The 22,225-nt window shown below is 37.9% G+C and overlaps 1 protein-coding gene across 11 annotated transcripts in view; it reads right to left on the reverse strand.

Moving 5' to 3' along the window:
- Positions 1-344: 344 nt before the first annotated feature.
- LOC140907864 (meiosis-specific coiled-coil domain-containing protein MEIOC-like) overlaps positions 345-22,225 on the reverse strand; it is a 52,475-nt gene continuing 30,594 nt past the window's right edge. For all 11 annotated transcript variants that reach the window (XM_073334818.1, XM_073334819.1, XM_073334815.1 and 8 more), the window contains 5 exons: positions 17,851-17,952; positions 13,013-14,813; positions 11,601-11,735; positions 11,289-11,469; positions 345-6,920 (listed from right to left, as the gene is read on the reverse strand). In XM_073334818.1, coding sequence (XP_073190919.1) covers positions 6,664-6,920; positions 11,289-11,469; positions 11,601-11,735; positions 13,013-14,813; positions 17,851-17,952 — 2,476 coding nt within the window. In that variant the 3' untranslated portion in view covers positions 345-6,663. The remainder of the gene's footprint in view (positions 6,921-11,288; positions 11,470-11,600; positions 11,736-13,012; positions 14,814-17,850; positions 17,953-22,225) is intronic.

Below are 22,225 nucleotides of genomic sequence, written 5' to 3' on the forward strand. Positions count from 1 at the left end.
AGAATTACAGCTAAATTGTACATCAACTTATCCAACAAGATTGAATTCCCTTGCAGTAATCTCACTCGCGCAGGGAGAAAAGAGAGGTGAAAAAAGAGGTGAAAGTTACTTAGGTTATTTACTAACCTCTTCTCCTTTTATGTATTATCAATTATTAGTTTATTAATTCATTTAAGTTTTGATGTTTAGAAAGATTCTGCACCTCATACATGTGACCTCACACCTGGAAACTGGAATAATGGATATTGCTCATTAACATTGACCCATGTAAAACAAGTATTACCCATTGACATCTGGTGTTCCCACCACCACACATAAATTTACTGAAATAATACAATCAGTGATTTAAAATACGAAATAGTTTAATTATTTTTACAACTGTAAGTGTTACCCAGAACATACAACAGGTCTTTTCAGTGAATTACAAAAAAACCCCAAACAAACAAGAAACACCTCGCATATAGAACAGCAGCTGAAAAGTAACATGAGTTGAACTGAATAAAACAATAGTTGTAACTATTTATTAGCCACATACATACAACACAACTGATTATTTAAATAAGGAAACAATCACATACATAAAAAAAATGCTAGAAAATTACACTGGCCATGATTTATTACAGGATTCTCATAAATCTGTGACTTTCATACATGTAATACAAACCTTAGCATCTCTTTCTACTGTTGTACCTTTTTCTTAATATAAACCATATTTAAGTGTACACATCATGGTAGGTTACATTACACAAGTGAACACAATCTAGCCGCAAGGCTCCCTGGTATTCCACATAAGAGAGCTGTCTAACCGAAAACAAAAAACGCACACCAAATTCACTAGTTAAGGTGTATCAACTTTCTAAAATAGCAAAGTATGTCCCAACAGAAATCTGTGTAGTATAAATAACCTTTTTTAAAGTTAAGTGTTACACAAGAGGTAGAAGTGATATTTTTGCAACGTTCATTAAATATCCAGTTATTTTACAGAAACACTGAAATAAGCCTAAATTGACTAATCATTAAGTATTAACAATTGACATCTTGCTTCTTTTAGTTAAATGTATACTTCCACTTATTTCTGTTGGGTCTACTAAATGGATTAACTCACAATAGCTTTCTTCAGTAATATTTCACTAACAGTGTAAAATTTGTTTTTAATTAAATGAGATTGACCAACATACATGTAAAAGATATACTTCAGACACTAAACAGTATATTAAAATATAGACACTATTAGTCTTTGTATATGTCATAAAAATAAAAGTAAACTTATTTTCCCCATATATATTGGAAATAGCCTAATTTTGTGGGGGAAAAAACCCTAGGTTCATTAAGTTATTACTGTGCATACACAAGTTTTAGACCAGTTTTATTTTGTACAGTAAAAAATGTAAAGCAACCTTTATCTGGAATTGATTTTTTTAACGTTGACACTGGTCTATCCTTGCTCTCATTAGTTAGCTTTCATATAGTATATGCAAACAATTTCCTTTTTAAAGCTTATCTGGCAAATAAGAAGCAGAGGATTTATAGTTTCAGTTCCCCAATTCTAAAAAAGTTGCTCAAAACTACTTTATTCCATACATTTTCAACTTCTAACAACAAAGGCTAAATAAATACATTATAATGCACCTTATTTTTTTGCACCTTTAATTGTAGTATTGCTAAGAAAGAAAAATGAGTCACCACGCTATAAAATTGACAGATTTGGTTGCACTATTAAAAAGTAAAAAACTAAAGAAAAAGAAAGTGCTTTTTAAAAGCAAATTGTAAAACAATTTATCATAAAAAAGTAACTTCATAGATACACAGTTTTTCCTTTTATAATTATTTATACGTTTCCACAAAACAGAAAAGTGCTGGTGATTGAGACAGATAAAACTGCACAAGAAACAAATCAAGATCTTAACACGGTTAAGGCTGTATTTCTATCCAGGCAAATCAGGATAAAACAAGGTGCAAATTTCTCAAAAGCCTATTGATTTAACTCAGCCAAAGCATCTTACAGTAGGTACATTCCTCAGCTTTAAATGAAAGCAGACTATTTCTCCTAACTCCAAGATGTTACTATGTTTAAAAACCTTACAATAAAGTTAGGAAAAACATATGTTTCGGGAGTTTCTTGGTACCTAATGTTCAATATGAACTGCAAAGCCTGTATATACAAAAAAAACTTAAATAGTAAAGACTTAGGTCAGTAAAACAGTAAACCCAACTGAAGTCAGTATCTGGCAAAACTATTGACTTCAGTGGAAGCAGGATTGTGAACAATTTCTGTGTAGCCTTAATTTCAAATGCATTCACATTTAAAGACACATTTGAAAGTCAGCTCCTCCATCATATTAGCCTAATATACTAGAGTGTGGTGTTCCTGCTCTCTTTTTCAGTTGAGGTCAACTCTTGCAGAGTTGAAAAAGAATCCTGAACTCAAGTCTTCACAAATTAGCGGAGACCTGCACATTTTACAAAAGCCCATTCTACTCAAATGTCCTGAACGGAAAGGAGAATTAATTTAAAGCTCACTTCTCAGACCCTACCAAAAAACACACCAGTCATCTTTTGGATTGCCTCAGAATCCATCATTTTGACATAAAGCTGCACAGAGCACAGATAGAAAATGAAAACAGCTTTCAGAGCAGGTCAGAAAATGGCATTGTGTTTTATATTATCTTTTAAAAATAATTCTCAAGGGTTTTACATTTTATTCATAGTAATACTGTATTGCAATTAAAAAAACCCAAACACATCCAACTTCCTATAGGCCATCTCCTTAGTTCAGTGAGAACCAGTAGCTGTGACTTCACAAAAGGATGTGTTCCGAAAATGTCACATTGAGTAGTGTTGAAAGCTATGGTTTCAGGCCGAGGGGAACTGAGATGAAAAAACCCAAACATTAGTTATGTGCTAAAAGCCCTTCACTATCAGGGACATTGAGCACCAATGAATTTTACTTCATTTAGAAAAAAGTATCCATCACTGTTTCCACAAATGGAGGACAGCAAGAGGCAGAAGATGAGGCCCTGTAGAAAGATGAGGCCCTAGTTTGTTGTAAAGACTTCTTGATCCTGGAGATCCCCTCTGTTGGGACATGGCACCATACAGAACAGCCACATTCCTGGACAATCTCACTTCCCTTAATGCTGACAAATTAATACTGATCTCATTAGTGTTAACTTACACCAGTTCTATCACAATAGCTTTACTATCATAGGGACTCTGGGGATGTAGAGGAGGAGAGGCAAAGGCACAGGTGCTAAACATATTGGTGGAACAGTACTCATTTTGCAGCAGGCCATACACTTTCTGTGGGGGGAACAAAAAAGTGGAAATAGGAAACAAGCACAAGCTTCCAGTCCACTATCGGGGGAATAACCCATAAAAGGGATGTTACCTTGTGATTTTTAAGTCTATACTGTATTGTGTTATCAATTTAGGATCTTAAAGTTTCAGCCCTATTCTAATAAAATAAATACAATTGTATTTTAACTAACATGATTTGAACAAGAATTCTTAAACATTCTGCACTCTTGGAACTGAGCTGACTAATATTGTGGACTAGCCACAGTGAACACTCAGCACCCTCATCCCCACACTTAACCGCACACCTGAAATGTGTGAGCCAATTAGAAGAAAAAAGGACAGGATGGGGTGAAAACTTTTTAAACAGAAAAATTCACCGTATACTGTTTGATTGCTCCACAAACTCAAAAACTCACACACCGCTATCCACTTTAATCCAGACTGCTAACTAATAACCCAGGTCTGCTTCCCCGGAAGTCAATGACATGAGACTAGGGTTAGGCCCTAACAAACCAGAGAAGGAAATGATATTTATTCACCTGAAGCTCTGAATGGAATATGTATGGAAACTGCTTTTCATTATCAAGTCAAACAATAGTCAATTAGGAACACTATATGACTGCACAGAACTATTGTAATCCCAAACTTACACTGGTAAACTTCCAAAAGACTGTATTTCCGCCCTGAAATATAGAAGAATGTGTAGCAAACCAAAAACAGAACGGAAGCGTCTTGAAAGAATTTTTGTTTTTACATTGCAATGATGTTAATTGTTTAAGTATTTCAAGAAATGGTCAGAAAAATTTCCATACTAAGAGGACCATCAGATAGTTCACATTTTAAGAAGAATACAGGCCGGTCAAGTCAAAAAGAATTAAATGTGCACATGTTGCATTTGTGGGCAACACAACTAAACTCTGTTATGAATACACTTGACTTGTGGCAACTCTCAACAGCTATGGTGCCTTACACATGTTAAAGAGTCCATAACTGGACAATCAAATATTATGCAAGAAAAACACTAATACCATATGCTACGTTAGCTATAGTCAAATGCAGCTACATTTAACCCCTTTAAATGTATTATTAAATTGCAACAGAAAGCTAAAGTGAGCATACACAGTTACTTACCGTTTTTGAAAAATAAGACTTTTAAAGGCACATTAACTATATTATGAACTGATTAAGATCACATTCCTGCACAATAACTTACATACAAACAATACAATAAGGACCTAATATGCCCAATACATTCAATACTACAAAACAATCCTGCAAGACTACAAATTATTCTGTAAATAGAAATGCAAATCAAGACTTTCAAATACTATGTTAACAGGAAACAGAAATCGTAACTTAAATTCCAACAACTCAAATACTGTAAACTCTGAAAATGTTTCAAACCACCAACTATAATTTCACAAAAACACATCTGACCTTCAGATATTAGTGCAAACAGATTTTGCACACACACACACACAGAGACAGCACTGAAATAATTCTCTTCAGTACCAATTTTTAGTTTTAGACTAAGGCTTAAAAATATCCACTGAAATGGATTAAGTTTTCTTTAGAAAATGTGGAGCATACTTTTAATAAGATTCTGCCTTCTTATGATTCCTTTGTTTAATCAGTGGATCAAAATGAGGCTTTAGTGACTTCCTGTTCTACAAAATGATGCACTTATCACCTCATTACCATTAACAATGGTACGACCACTGGTACTATATTGGTACTAATAGAACTATAAGACTACAGATGTTCTAGAAACATTCACAGGTCCAAAATTACAGACTGTTTGGAATATTTAGCAAGTACATGTATATGCAAACAGAATTATATATTTATCAAGAAAGCGTCAAATTCAATATCATAACATCATGAAACACAGATAAATCTTCATTTTAAGTCTTTGAACTTTTTCTCCTGTCCTCAACATAATTATTTTTTAAAACAAGAACTGCTCTCCAAAGCCATTCATCAATATACTAACACCTAAGAACACACTTGGTAATTAGTACATTTTGAAAGACAATCTAACATTAAGACACGATTGATAAAGCATTAAAATACTCATAAGTAGTGTGATTAAGATCAAAATATGAATTATTCATCCTTTTCTAATTCTTACTCTGTACATTCACATTGATACGTAACACTTCTGATTGTCTAAGCCCCAGGATGAAGACTACTAAATAGCAATTAAACATATGAAATCTTCTCATGCTAAAACAAATCAATTCAACAGCTTTGGTAACCTAGTATAGTTAGCTTTGTGTAAATATCTTGCAAACATCCCTACCCCTCAAAAAACCCCTATATACTGTGTGTATTTATATATATAATATACATAGTTCCTGAGTAAATCATTAAATCTGATTATTAGGAAGGTTTGGCAAAAGACCCGACTGTATATTATTAAAATAGAATTTTAAATAAACATTTAATCAAAACATTAAAATAAATATGGAATGTTTCTGAAAATTAAAATACCATAAACATATTATTAACCATGTAATTTTTCATTAAGTGCATACTTACTGTTTTTAACCATTAGGCATCAGTAAATCTAATTTCTAAGTCAGAGTAACTATTTTATGTTAACTGCCAACTGTATTTTAATGCAATATACTGCAACTCTAAAAATTCCTTAAAATTAGTTCTTCATTTATTTATTATGTAAAAATTTTGCCACAAGGATTATACTATGGGAACTTTTGGTTTAGATTGGTCCAGCTGGAAACTTTTAATTGGCAGAACAAGCAGGTCATGTAACGAACATTAAACTCTGATTATTCCAGTCAGACTCTTGGCAATTACCTGAAAGATTTGACACCCTGTCACAATAGCAAAGCAGAAGTGTGGACTATTCAGTGTTGAGTGACAGTACAATTACATTTTTTAGCAATCATTCTGGCACTTAAAAGAATACATAATGGTGCAAAAACCCCAATAATTATGGAATACCCTTTAAAAATGACATTTCTAAAGAATGTTAAATTTTAAAACTAACAAATGAAGAAAAGAATCAAAATTAGCTTAGCCACTCACTGGTTTCTCAGATCATGGCTTGGGTCACAGCTGATACATAGCTTTGGCTAAGTGGTCAAGAAAATGATCAGCTATTGCCCAGTTCCCCTTATTAATAAAATCTTTATCTTACATAGAAGACACTGCAATACCAGCAATATTAAAACTGCAATAACACTATTACAAGAAATATTTGTCAACACCAGAATCACAGTAATAAAATTGCAGCACTGATCAGTTGAGTTATCCTTATTTTTTCTGATAACCTAGCAAAAAAAAGTTCTCCATAGCACAATGCAATTCACTTTCTTCCTTTTTTTTTTTTTCTCTGCACAGTTATTCAGAAATCTGTATGGGTTCCTCATGTTTCTCTTTTTTGCTTCCCTGGTCTTCAGGATCTGCACTATTTTTTTCTTGTGTGCTTGTGTTTCCTGGACAAAGCTCTTGCAATGCCCTTTCGACCTCCTCCTGTTTCACTGGAGTGCTTAAGGAGGTTTTTGGTAGAGTCATCTGCAGTGCACACCATAAAGCAGTACGAGCCTTGCGTGTGGAAACAGCTAACTCTTTAATGGCAGCTGCCAGAGCAAGAACATCTACAAAGACAAGAATCAGATTTCAGAGTAACAGCCGTGTTAGTCTGTATTCGCAAAAAGAAAAGGAGTACTTGTGGCACCTTAGAGACTAACCAATTTATTAGAGCATAAGCTTTCGTGAGCTACAGCTCACTTCATCAGATGCATATAGTGGAAACTGCAGCAGACTTTATATATACAGAGAGAATATGAACCAATACCTCCTCCCACCCCACTGTCCTGCTGGTAATAGCTTATCTAAAGTGATCATCAGGTGGGCCATTTCCAGCACAAATCCAGGTTTTCTCACCCTCCACCCCCCCACATAAATTCACTCTCCTGCTGGTGATAGCCCATCCAAAGTGACAACTCTTTACACAATGTGCATGACAATCAAGTTGGGCTATTTCCTGCACAAATCCAGGTTTTCTCACATCCCCCCACCCCCATACACACACAAACTCACTCTCCTGCTGGTAATAGCTCATCCAAACTGACCACTCTTCAAGTTTAAATCCAAGTTAAACCAGAACATCGGGGGGGGGGGGGTAGGAAAAAACAAGAAAAAACATTCCACTGAATGCATCTGATGAAGTGAGCTGTAGCTCACGAAAGCTTATGCTTAAATAAATTTGTTAGTCTCTAAGGTGCTACAAGTACTCCTTTTATTATAGTAACGTAATTCCAAGAAACCGCGGGAAAGATTGCACCCTGTTATTAAAGAACCATATTTCCAATATTTCTTTAGTTATATTCTAGGCTTTCCAATGCACCGAAGTTATGAGATAAATTCAGACTCCAGAACACGGGCTGTTGGTGACAAATGGTGCTGACATATAAAGCAGGGGGAAAAAAAAAGAACTTTGTACTAAAAATTTCCTTTCCTTCAAGACAATGTGACAACTTACATGTTATCATTCAGTGAGTTCAGCCCATTCACAACAAAGGAATTATTGAACACCCTAAAGGAGATTTAATCCCAAACCTGCGAGTCCTATACCAGGGGTCGGCAACCGGCGGCACGCATGCCAAAGGCGGAACATGAGCCGATTTTTACTGGCACGCTGCTGCCAGCCGGGGTCCCGGCCTCCGCCCCTGCTCAGCCTGCTGCCAGCCTGAGTGAACAGAACCCCAGGCCGGCAGCAGGCTGAGTGGGGCCGGTGGCTGGGACCCCGGCTGGCAGGAGCCAGCGGACGGAACCCCAGACCAGTGGTGGGCTGAGCGTCTCAGCCCGCCCTCGGTCTGGGGCTCTGTCCGCCGGTGCAGTGTGTTAAATTTCTCCCCGTAGGCATGCGCTACTTGCAGAGCACCAGGACTGGCAGCCGTAACTAGTACACCGTCAGTAGCACATTCCTATGGAGAGAAATTTAATACACTACACTGGGTAGAGAAGGCTGTGCCCCCCTAAACAGCCAGCATGCTTCCCTCCCCCGACTGCCCCCCTCATAACCTCTGACCCATCCCACACCGCCCCTGCTCCTTGTCCCCCCCTCCTGGGACCTCCTGCCCCCTGACTATCCCCCTCAGAACCCTCCACCCATCCAATCCCCCTGCTGCTTGTCTCCTGACCACCCCCTCCGGGATCCCACCCCCTCATCCAAGCCCCCCTGCTCCCTGATTGCCCCGACCCCGACAGGCCCCTTGGGACGCCCACGCCTATCCAACCACCCCATTCCCTGTCCCCTTACCATGCCGCTCAGAGCATCAGGACGGGCAGCCGTAAGCGGTACACTGTAAGTAGCACATTCCTATGGGGAGCAATTTAATACACTCCACCCATCCCCGCTCAGCCCGCTGATGGTCTGAAGTTCTTAAAATATGTTCTCTCACCCCTTATCAAAAGTTACACTACAATTAGCTTAAAAACTTGAAAACTTAAAAACTTTGTCTGTATATTACAGAAATCATTAAAAATGTATAATGTTAATAAATACATAGGTTTGATGAAACAAAATAGTTGTACTTATGTGCCTGCGCTTAATTTGTTTTTTCAATGATTTACCTTCTAAAAAAATCTTGCATGTCTCGCACCCCCAGAAAGGGCATCCTGCACCCCCAGGGTGCGTGCACCCCAGGTTAAGAACCACTGCACTAAACTGATAAGATCTGCATTTTAATTTAATTTTAAATGAAGCTTCTTAAACATTTTAAAAACCTTGTTTACTTTACATACAACAATAGTTTAGTTACATAATATAGACTTATAGAGAAAGACCTTCTAAAAATGTTAAAATGTATTACTGGTATGTGAAACCTTAGAGTGAATAAATGACGACTTGGTACACCACTTCTGAAAGGTTGCCGACCCCTGTCCTATACTACCCTTCCTGCTTGGTTTTAAAAAAGTAAACTGGAGCTTCACCTGACGGAGATAGCCAATGCCTCACTCAGTGAGTAAGTCCACCCTTCATCCTTGAATCATAGACCAGACTGACCAACACTTAAGAAATACACCCTGGATGCACTCGAATTGGCTAGTATCCACTATGAAATCTTTAGGGTTCCCAGCAAGCTAGCAATAAATCACTTTCAGTCTCATTGATCTCAAACCAAGATATCAGCCCCTAAGCAATCTGGATTTACCCAAGAACATGGAGCAAAAACTGTATTATTGGCACAGATGGATGTTCTCTTGATGTAGATGGATGGAGGGCAGCCTTCCACCTTTATCCTGGCTCTCTCTGCAACATTTAACATGATCAATCACGATATACTGCTCTGTGTAAGATACTTATTCCTTGTGGATAATCATAACGATTCAAGAAATCACAAAGGAGAAAACACCTTGAAAGACTAACTCTTGTCTTGTCTCCTTGTAAGATCTAATCTTCAGTTTGCCTGTATAGGATGAGCGGTCTTTCTTGTTGCATCTGGACCGGTTGAAAGGAGATACAAGATTTATAGTATGTATGCTCTTTCTGGAGAACATGTGTGGAGGTAGACAATGACTTTGTCCTACTTGAAATTCTCCGCCATTCTTGTCTGGGTTACACAGATCACAATCACCATTACGAAAGTAGCAACTGCTTGCTTGAAAAATACAACCCACGGATGAAGCCAAAGCTGCCTTTTAACTCGTGCACTACCCACGAAGGGTCTGGCTGGAAATGTGATTGGGGCTAGCATGAATAAAACTGCCAGAGATATTTGTCATTAAAAAGCCAATTCTTTTGTCCTTGTTTGGGATAAGTTCCTCCAAACACGCAATTGCAGTGGAAGTCTACAAGAATCTGTCTACTAACTCAAATGTGGATTTTTTTTTTATTACAGCTTTTCCAGTCTGTCTGACATCTTTAAGAGGAAAAAGTCCACAGGATCAGGATGGTTTTATGTTTCAACTGAGACTATGGATTCCACTTTTGGAGTCTGGACATACGGCCTTTTCCATGTGGAATTTACTTACTTTCAATTAACTGCCGAATACAACTTCTGTTCTTGGCGGTGAACTCGAACTCTTCAACACCAAGATCTGGTGGTAAAGCCTGTTCTTTTCACTGCTAGCAGGGAAGTACTAGCCCACAATATGCTTAACCTTAGGATCCTGGGCTTCTATCTTACACAAAGAGTTATCCTCCTCTTCCTTTTTTTTTTTTTTTTAAACAAAGCAAAAACAAAGAAACCCAACTTTTCTTTTTCTTTTTTTTTTTTTTGGTGCCTCCAAATTGGATAGATGGGATCCCAACAAAAGAGGTCTGGTTTTGATTCACCAGTGCACTTGACTCCTGTCATCAAACAGTCTTGCTTGCTATACCTCGGCAGAAGCTGCCAATCAGGCCAAATTTGTAGTGGTTTTGTGACAAACAAAACATCAATTAATAAGCAGTGTAAGACCAAGGAAATTTTCACTGTGTAAGCTAAGAAGGATGAAAGCCCACTCTCAATCACTATTAATGACGAAGCTCAATTTGTTAAAATGAGTACAACCTAATTAAGGATGGTGAATTGCTTACTTGGCAGATATTTTTGTTTGGTATCAATTCCCAGTCATAGGCTACCTTTTTACAGCGATAACTCTCATATCCCCTGCCTGTTAAATAGCAGCATGCATTGAAACAAGCAGGAATTCATCCAGAGTCTTTAACAAAATCTGATTATTTAATAGAGGGCTTTTTTTTTTTTTAAACCGAGAAAATATCTTGTGACAAGAAGGGGTCTAAAAATCAACAACACAAAACAGAATAAAGTCTATGCAGAAATTACCTGATACAAGTGAGGGGGATTTTTCTCTTTTAAAGTCAAAGGCACACATATAGAGAAAGTTTCTGTTTAAGGGAGTAAGTCTACTTGTTACCATTAAAACAACATTTAAAATGTGTTACAAATTGAACTGAATACAAATTGGAAAAAAAAAACAATTTTTAGAACTACAAAGCAATCAAAAGTATTTACCTTTTTCATTATTATAGCGAGGTGCTCCTTGTCTCTGTGGATTGGCAGCATTGACAATCTCATCTTTCCGCCTCGCTTGTGTAACATGAATGGCTTCTAAATGATGTTCCAGAGTTTTGGATATATTCCCATGGACAGGAGTACCGCGAAGCCTTTCCATTTTTCCTATTAAGGTGAGCACCTAACGAATATATTTCAAACACCAAAAACAGTTATTTTTTTAAAATCCTACACAAAATATAATAAACCCACAAAAATATAACCTGATGTTACTAATCCCTGCAGAAGATTCCATGCTGTAAGTATGCTTACTCTGGCCTGTTCTCGTAACTGGTCCACAATCAAACGATCCACTCGTGAAGGGTTAGCAGGAAGTCGAGAAACAGGAGTGTTATTTGAGCTAGATACCCGCTTTCCTGGAAAGTTTCTTGCAAGATCAGCTTCAGTCTGAAGAGAAAACACATACCTTTAAAATATTTAGAATGGAGTTTCATCCTATAGCCTAAGCTTTTCTATTTTTTCACTACTACATGGATGGATGAGATGTGTCTGCTGTTTAAGTCTCTGTTGGCATTTAAAACAATAAGAAGTCATGATTAAACTTTAAATTGCCAACAACTGGCTGTAAATATAAGGGTACTTCCAAAAATTCCAAGTACTACTTTAAAGCATAAATCTAGAATCAACATCGGTAACCAACAAACAAAATTACCTTTACAATATTAACCAGTCTTGGGTACAGATACAAGTAAATAGAAGGATCTTGCACCGTCCTTGAAAGGTTACACTGTAGCTTTGTCACACCAAATTAGAGATGTGAATTCCCAACTGCCTACTGATAACATTTTGTTAAGGACTCTCAGATGGTCAAATCCAGGAACTACTAGCAAGTACATGAGATGTCCTCAATTGCTGCAGTGGTTGTGTTTGAAACCCCCAAGGATAATCCCAGGTTTAACATATTGGCTTTGAGAAGATATCAGCCCTGAAAAGTCATCCACATGGACATGAAACTCACCTATGACTACAGGCCTAAGCAAAGCCCAATACCAGGCAGATAAAGATATATTGGACAAAGCCAAAATAATATGTTTTAGAGTGACATATCTCTTATATTTGAAGTCAGATATAAACAACCATCCTCTTGGCCCTCCCTCAGTTCATGCTGAACTGAGTACTATCCAAAAATAGCTGGACTAATAAAGTCCCTGCTTTATCAACCATTCAGGCTTTAGCTATACAAGTCACATCAGTGGCCTCTTCCACGATCCATGGATAGTGGTAACTATTGGCTACTAAACTTGCACTGAACAACATGAACCGAAGAATAGGATCCATGCCACCAGATAATATAAGACCTTTGGCCAAAGAGGGTACTTGGTTAAGCAACCACTGGTGTCAGGTGTAATTTAGTTCAAGAAAATTACTGCTGAATAAGCGGTCCTAACTCCTGTGCCGCTGAAAAATGAAAGGTGAATCTCAGTCTCACGCACAATTGTACGACATTCACACTGTTTGGTATCTTCTTACAATTTTGTATACTCAAAATAGATGGTTGTAGATGGGGCTCAAAATATTTAGAGTGGAATTAAAGTCACAATATTTCAAAAAGGCAGCAAGACTGGCTCCTTTTTACCAGTAAGATGCAGGAATTTCTACTCTACCTAGCTGTTCCTTTATAATCACCATCCTACATACAAGTCTATCATGGTATATATTATTACCTTTTTCCTCTCCTTCTCCAGAGCTCTCCACTGTTCATAACACTCCTCTAGTCGAATATGAAGCTCATTAGCAGGTCCACTGCGATTTCTTGGAGGCCTATACTTGTTAAAAGGAGTTGGAAAGGCAAAGTATGGTGCACTTAATTCCCCACAAAATAGGTCGTTAATGAAGGGATTCAAATGGTTAAAATCATCATAGTGAAAAAGATCAACAAGTTCCGAGAATGGAAATGGTGATGGAGGAAAAGCAAAATTATTTGCTGATGGAAAAGGATGGGGATTAAATGGAGTAAAATTGGGATTTTGCTTAAAATCAGACATTAATGGGAAAGAAGGAAGAAAAGAAGGATTGATGAAATCTGACGCGTTGCCACCATTCTGTTCTTGCTTCTTTCGGAACATGTTGAACTGTTGCTGATTTTGCCCTGCATACCCAGGATGGGGTATCCAATTCCTTCTACCTCTTCTTTCATCTTTATTACAGTTATCTTGGTTTTGCTTTTTGCGAAACCTATGATACTTTTCAGACTCATCACTTGCCGAATTCTGCTGTGTTAACCAGTTGTGTGACAAATTAACGGGTATTTTACGATACTGGCCTTTATTAGTCAATGAATCATGCTGGGAATGTCCAATAGGTTTAATTTGTTTCTGATTTTCTGCAAAGAAATTTGAACCCCCCAAGTTACCAGGAACACTATTTGATATTTGTATCCTTCCATCTTTCCTTGAAGAGGGCACTGGTGACAACTGTGAGTAATAAGAGGGCTGGGTTACAGACTGATGTGTTGGAGATCCACTGGACATAGTTGAAACCCCAGAAGAAGACTGTGGGCTTGTTACTACTTGGTTTTGCTTCCTATATGCAATATCTGATGTAGATGTGGGACTTAAGATTTTACCATCCAGCCACGTATGTCCACGGTAAGGTGAATGAAAATTTCCATTTTGTTGAGCAGTTTTTACAGATAAATGATATTCAGAAGGTTTACGAGAACATTCTTTAGGATTAATATGGCTCTTACATTCAGAGTTATTACAGGTTTCTCCCAAATTGAAGCTATTATGGCCATTTTGCAAGTGCGTTTCCTGTGGGTTTCTATTTGTTCCTCCAGGAAAACTATTTTCTTTAGTAAATGGTTGATTGAAAAAATAGAGCGATTGGTGAACAGATGGCTGTGATTTATGAGAAGTTGTAAAATCTTCATATCTTTTAGAAAACAAATGGTTGTCCTGGAACATTTTGCCCCAAGTGCCATTAGCATCATTGGAGTACTTTGCTTGCTCTTGTTTGTCATTTTTTGTAAGTTTGCCTCTTGCTCTGTCAGTTTCCCAATACTCTTTCTGAATACCAGTGCCATCTTTAATTCTGCATTGAGAAGAAAAATTACTAAAATCAGAGCAGTGCTTTTCACTGTCTCCATTTAAGTTCATCTTATCATAATTGCACACGTGCTGATTAAATTGTACATTCTGAAATGCTAATCCTTCTTGCTGAATTATGGCATTATTTTCAAAAGCAGAATTTTCAGGGTAAATGTTCAAGATATCATCAGATGGCTGAGTATATGGGTCAGAAGGAGAAAGCCAAGACTCTATAAGATGAAGGTCTTCAAATCCTCTGTGTAAAGTCTCTACATCAGGTGACTTTTGCAAGTGTCCTTGATAATAGCTCTGTGTGCCAATCAAGTTTGGAAAATCTTTACTTTGTAAAGGATGCTTAGAAGACAGACCTGAGAAGTCACCATTGTTTCCAATGTCAGATGCCCACATAGGGGGAAACAATCTCGACAGAGAATTCCTGTAACAAATAGAATTGCACGTTTAGGAATGACCAAACACATTTATGTTACATTATAGCTTTGTTCAGAGAATTTAGTGTCTTTTCAAAATGCAAAGCTACTACTAAAACCTTTGCTAAAGATATAATTTCAAGAAATTTTGTCACAGAAATCAGCAATAAAAAACTACTAGTGTACTAGACTGTTGACAGCCTATAATTATTTCCTAAAGTCTATTTTTTATTGTTTTTTCTAGTCACATTTTGGTGCTTCAATCACAACTATTTGCCCTTCGTAATCTTCAGAGACTTAATTATTTATTCTTTAAGAGTTTCTGTATTGACATTTGAACTTATATAGCACTTTCCATAGAAAGATTCCATAGTATTCTAAAACAAAATTAAGCCTCACAACATCTCCGCAAAGTCGATTCCATGTTCTGCAGTAATTCTTATTTCTTTAATTACATTTTCCTTGTTCAAAAGTGTGTTTTTGCCCCCAGCAAGAAAGCATTTATTTAAATTCCTTTCTATAAGGTTTTCTAATCATTGTTTTAAATATACACATCATCCTGCTCGATGTTTAACAATATTCGTAAGCCGTCAGATACAGATTTGACTCCTGTAATAGTTGAAAATGTCTGATGGCCTCCCCTCTTAGCAATCTTCTATGACAGGGGTGGCCCACATGTGGCTCTTTAGAAGTTAATATGCGGCTCCTTGTATAGGCACCGACTCCACGGCAGGAGCTACAGGTGCCAACGTTCCAATGTGCCGGGGGGTGCTCACTGCTCAACCCCTGGCTCTGCCCCCACTCCACCCCTTCCCGCCCCCTCCCCTGAGCCTGCAGTGCCCTCGCTCCTCCCCCCACAGCCTCCTGCACACCACAAAACAGCTGATCAGGAGATGCGGGAGGCGCTGATCGGCGGGGTTGCCTCAGAACATGTTAGTCTACAGGACCTTAAGTTTAAAATTTGCTTTAAAAATATTTCATTAGTGGGTTGCTGAAGATTATAAAAATCACATCTCTAAAAAATCCTTGCATAGATTTTTAGATGCACAATCTGAGTATTCATCTTTAGCCTTCAATGCTTGGCTCTTCAGACATATAGTTTTTTAAATAAATCCTTCAAAAGGCCACCCTTATCTAAAATACACATGTGAGCCTGGTCTGCCATCAGGCATAGGGACACCAGTTTAATAATATTGCATAGGGACCCATAAATCCTAAGGACAGCCCTGAGAGGAGGGCAACAAAAATGATTAGGGGCCTGGAGCACATGACTTATGAGGAGAGGCTGATGGAACTGGGATTATTTAGTCTGCAGAAGAGAAGAATGAGGCGGGATTTGATAGCTGCTTTCAACTACCTGAAAGGGGGTTCCAAAGAGGATGGCTCTAGACTGTTCTCAGTGGTAGCAGATGACAGAATGAGGAGTAATGGTCTCAAGTTGCAGAGGGGGAGGTGGTTTAGGTTGGATATTACGAAAAACTTTTTTACTAGGAGGGTGGTGAAGCACTGGAATGGGTTACCTAGGGAGTTGGTGGAATCTCCTTCCTTTGAAGTTTTTAAGGTCAGGCTTGACAAAGTCCTGGATGGGATGATTTAATTGGGTATGGGTCCTGCTTTGAGCAGGGAGTTGGACTAGATGACCTCCTGAGGTCCCTTCCAACTCTGATATTCTACGATTCTATACCCAAAATATGGGCTCTTCTTGGGGACAATCAAAATTATGGCTCTTATCACTATGCATTATCAATATATCATTGCTTCTCTTTATAAAGGAAAGACACTCCAAAATTCATGACAGTAATAAAAGGGAGTACCTCCTTTGCTGGTATATTCCCACAACTTTATGACATTGTCTTTTGAATAAGCATCTCATCAGTATAGCACTCAAAGTGCCATATTATTTTCTTCTGTTACATACAAATATTTTTTGCATTTGGAAAACAAAAATGGTAGAAATTTAACTTTCATGTTCCTACAATATAATTTGCATAGATCCCACTAGCAAACTTCATCACAGTTGTATAATTAAAAGTATTATTTAGTTAGGACCCAAAAGTATGCTAGGTACCTTGCAGAACATAAATCTGGTCCCTGCTCCCAAATAGTTTGCAGTCTAAAAAGACAAGACAGATGGATGATGTGGGAAGAGATACAACACTAATGTTTTGCTTCTGATGTTATCCCTGTAAGTTTATTGAAGAAAAAAAAAATACTGATTTGCAGGACTGGCTACTGTTCGGGGGGATATTTTTTGTTTTCTTAGATATTATAGTTCATAAATCCTGGAAATATATAAACAATTCAAAGCATTCTGAAATGTATTTGTATGTGTAGATATAAAAATCTTAGCATTTTATATTGATTGATCAGTGCTGCTAAATCATTTTGAGGAACTGGCCTCCAACTGAAGAATTTTGCCATAGCATTTGGTAAGATGCCTTTTCCACTCAACTAAAACAAATGCGGACGGTATTATAATGTTTTTTTTTTAATAGCCTTGTGTATATATCGTTAAAACCCCCACTATAAAACCTTCTACATTTGTCTTAGTTGAGTGAAAAAGGCTGCCTATGCTACAGCAAAATTCTTAAGTTGGAGGCCATTTACTCAAAATGATTTAGCTGCAATGATCAATCAGTTCAAAATCCTAAGATTTTTATAGTATCTAGAAATACAAATATATTTCAGAATGATCTGAATTATGAGCTACCTTTACCTTCAGATATATTCACAGTCATAATAATAAAGTTACTCTTAATAAAACTAAAGTAACAAAAGACATGCATTTCTCTTTCCAGTTGCCATCTGCTGGTAGAAGGATGAACAGAAGACTGCCTTTCTACTTTAGTTTATTCCAAGTAAGTACTAGTAACAGATCTTTCCCATTTAACTTGATGATAGCTTATTTAAATATCTTAAAACTCAGTACTATGTCAGACAACACATAAGTTGTCTTGTCAAATGTCTACTGTTATGTAAAATATATAAAACTTACTTTAAAATGTAAGACATACAACACCATGCAAGTTTTCAGTATAAACTTACCAATCTGTAACGGGTTCTGGCTTGTTTGGCTCCTCTAGGATGCTCGACACTAACCCAAACATATCTGGGCCATTGCCAGAGTAAGACAGATTTATCTGTGCCCTGAAAAATAATGACCCAGACAAATATGATCCTGTCTTCAGGAGAAAAAGCCACCAATAAAGAGAAAACACACAAAAGTTTACCTTCTGATTTCTTTAGCAGTAACATATTATAAATATAGGAGGAGGAGAAAAGGAAGCTTCCTCACCCACCAAAAATTAATGCAATAATGTTCCTTGCAGATGACAAGCTAAGTATTATCTTCTATCATACCTTTGATGGTAAACACATATCTGAGTAACTAGTATGTTTTAAAGCATCAGGATCATGGCCCCTTGTGCAGATCTCAGCCCTCATGCACAAAGCATTGTTTTTGGTTTCTAGAATGTTTACAGGGGAATGGGAAGGAAAAAAGATGGATGGGATGTCATCTGCCTCCTTGTCACCTTTTCCTCCCTCTTCCACAGAAAGCTGTTCTGGGGAGATAAGAGTGGGTGGGGACTGAGCAGACATGAAGTGGGTTGCAACACTCCTGTGAAGAGTGGGAGGAACAACACCCAACATCCTCCAACCAGCTCCATGAAAATTACTACAAAAGGATACATAGGAATTGCGATACTGGATCAGACCTAAAGTCAATCTAATCCAGAATCCTGTCTCTGACAGTGGCCAGCACCAAATATAACGAGGTGTAATAACCCTACTGTGTTCTGCGCCCCAGCACTCCCAACTTTAGGTCTGATTGTGATCTATAATAGTCAGAGATTGGTTTAATGTCTGTTCCACCAATTTTTAACCTAATTATAACTCTGGATATTCTTGATATCTGTGTTAAGTATCCAATCCTTTTTTTAATCTTGTTAAATTCTTGCCTTAACAACTTTCTGTGGTAGCGACTTCCACAGCTTAATTACACATTGTGGGAAATATTTCTTTTTTGGCCACTTAATCCTCAACCTGGCCTACACCTAAACTTAGGTCAATGTAGCTATGTTGCTTAGAGGTTTGAAAAAAAGTCACACTCCTGAAAAACATAACTAAGCCGACCTAAGCCCTAGTATAGACACCAACTAGGTCATAGGAAGAATTCTTCTGTCAACCTAGCTACCACCTCTCAAGGGAGTGGATTTAAAAAAAGAACCTTTCCATCACTGTAGAAAGTATCTACACCACAGCAGCGCAGGTTCAGCTGTAATATTTGCAATGTAGACATAGCCCTTTGCTTCCTAGCTCCTCCTCAGATTTTGATCCGTAACAATACTTCGCCTCTCAGTCCATGACTACTTTGTTTTTTTTTTTTTTGAGGGACCTGGTCAAAGGTTGTTTTGGTAGTTCAGATAAACATCAACTGTTTCTCCTTTATCCACTACTTCACTGACATGTTCAAAGAATTGTAAGACATTAATGAGACATTTTCCTTTGTAGAAACCATGCTGGTTAAATCCTATCATATCACGATCTTTCAGACATTTTGTTTTCCCTTTTAAATGATCATTTCAATAAATTTGCCAGGTACAGATGCAAAACTTTGTGAACTATAATTCCAGTCACCCACAGACCCTTTTTAAAATATATGTACAAATTTGCTGCCCTCCACTCCTGTGGAACAGTGGCTAATTTAGATACCATTCAAGCTAGCTTTGATACCTGGAAACATACTGGAACAAATTATTAAACAATCCCACTGTAAGCTCCTAGAGGATAATAGGGTTATAAGTAACAGCCTACATGGAGTTGTCAAGAATGAATCATGCCATATTAACCTAATTTCCATTTTTGACAGGGTTATTGGCCAAGAGGATAGGGGGAAGCTGTAGGTGTGAGATATCTTGATTTTATTACGGCTTTTGACACAGTCCCACAGGACATTCTCATAAGCAAACTAGGGAAATGATTAAATTACTATAAAGTGGGTAAAAAACTGGTTGAAAGACCATACTCAAAGAGTAATCAATGGTTCTGTGTCAAACTAAGGGATGTATGTAGTGCCTACAGAGCTTTGTCCTGGGTCTGCTGCTACTCAATATTTTCACTAATGACTTGGATAGTAGAGTGAAGAGTATGCTTATAAAATCTGAAGATGCCACCAAGATGGGAGGGATTGCTAACACTTTGGAGGGCAGGATTAGAATTCAAAATACTGACAAATTGAAGAATTGGTCTGGAATCAGAAAGATGAAATCCAATAAAGACAAGTGCAAATTACTATACTTGAGAATAAAAAAAGAGCAATAACACCTACAAAATGGGGAATCACTGGCTATGCAGTAGTACAGCTGAAAAGGATCAAGGGGTTACAAAGGACCACAAATTGAATATGAGACAACAACATGATGCAGTTGCTAAAAAGGCTAATATTCTGGGGTAGTATAAAAGACATAGTAGGTAATTGTCCCACTCTACTCAGCATTGGTGAGGCCCCAGGTGGAGTACTGTCTCCAGGTTAGGGCACCACGCTTTAAGAAAGATGTGGACAAATTGGAGAGAGTACAGAGGAGAGCAACAAAAACAATAAGAAGTTTAGAAAACCTGATATACGAGGAAAGGTTAAAAAAACTGGGCATGTTTAGTCTCAAGAAAAGAAGACTGACAGGAAGGTCTAATAATAGTCTTCAAAAACATTGAGGTCTGTTATAAAGAGGGTGGTGATCAACTGTTGTAAGCGAGACACAAGAAGTAATTCTTCTACTCTACTCCCTGCTAATAATGGCCTCAACTGGAGTACTCTGTCCAGGTCTGGGTGCCACATTTCAGGAAAGATATGGACAAACTGGAGAAAGTCCAGAGAAGAGCAAAGGTTTAGCAAACATGCATATGAGGGAAGATTGAAAAAAATGGGTTTAGTTTGAAGAAGAGAAAACAGAGGGGGGACATAACTGTTTTCGAAAAAAGGTTGTTACAAGGAGGAGGGTGAAAAATTGTTCTTGTGAACCTCTGCGGATAGGACAAGAAGCAATGGGCTTAAATTGTAGCAAGGGAGGTTTAGGTCGGACATTAGGAAAAACTTCCTGTCAGGGTGGTTAAGCATTGGAACAAATTGCCTAGAGAGGTTGTGGAGGTTTTTAAGAACAGGTTAGACAAACACCTGTCAGGAATGGTCTGTTATGTAGTCCTGCCTTTAGTGCAGGGGACTGGACAAGATGACCTATTGAGGTCCCTTTCAGTCCTACATTTCTGTCATTCTTCCCAATATTCTCACCAGTGAAGACTGATTTTAAAAAAATCATTTAGCTTCTCAGCAATGCCTTTATCTTCCTTAATCTCTCCCTTTAATCCAGTGAGTGACATCATCTGGAGTTCTTCACTCCCCATACAAGAAGATTCTTGGAAACACCTGAGGAACAAAGACTGAACTGGGGGAAGTGCTGGACCCAGGCTAAAGGGATTTCTAGCCTGTGAATAAAAGACCTGGGAATTCCAAGCTGTAAAGCAAGTGCTGCTTGCCCCTTAAGAATCTGCAGCTTGCTTGTATCATTTCTCCGGGTGAGAATCTGCTAATTCATATCCAATCTATTTAGTATATTAAGGTTAGTTTGCGTTTTTTAGTTATTTGCTAGGTAATCTGCTTTAATCTGTTTGCTAGCATTTATAATCTATCTTTTGCAGTTAAACTTGTTTATGTTTTAATCTAAACCGGGGAGCTTTGACTGGAGTGCTCGGGGAAAATCTCTGCTTGGTTACCACAAGTGTGCATTGTTCTCTTCACATTGAGGGAGAGGTGGACCGGGTATTAAACCCATATACTGGCCAGATTTGACCATGGCAGGACGGTACTGCTCTGGTGTCCCAGGCTGGGAAGCTGGTGGTTAGAGAGCCTGCGTGTAACTGCAACTGGGCGTGTCCCTACCTGGGTGAAATGCTGGTGTAAGTGTGGGAGTGGGTCTGCAGCTTGCCACAGCAGCACAGTGTGAGAGGGAGCCTAGGCTTGTGGGTACTTAGTGGGACCCCAGTTCCAGATGGCACCCCGGGGGGAACCCATCACAGCACCTATTCTTTCTTAGGCTTCCTATTTCTGATGTAGTGAGTTACAAATACTAAAATGAGATATTTATATTGAAAATGCAGATGATGTCATCATGGGTATCAAGTGCCAAAAAATTACTGTGGTAGTTAGCATAATACAACCCTGAAGTAAGAATGCATGCCATAGACCTCACCGGGAATAGAGATGAAAAGAGCACAGGGGGAGGGAGAGAGAGGTCTGCATTTATATAACTTCTCTAATTGTTAACAGCTGCCTATATATTTCTAAAGCTACCATAAAGATACACTAAATACTTCAACAGATGCACATATTTATCTTAAGATGACTAAGATAAATGTGAGATAGCAT

This window comes from Lepidochelys kempii, chromosome 2 (assembly GCF_965140265.1).
Source record: "Lepidochelys kempii isolate rLepKem1 chromosome 2, rLepKem1.hap2, whole genome shotgun sequence".
Lineage (NCBI taxonomy): Eukaryota > Metazoa > Chordata > Testudines > Cheloniidae > Lepidochelys > Lepidochelys kempii.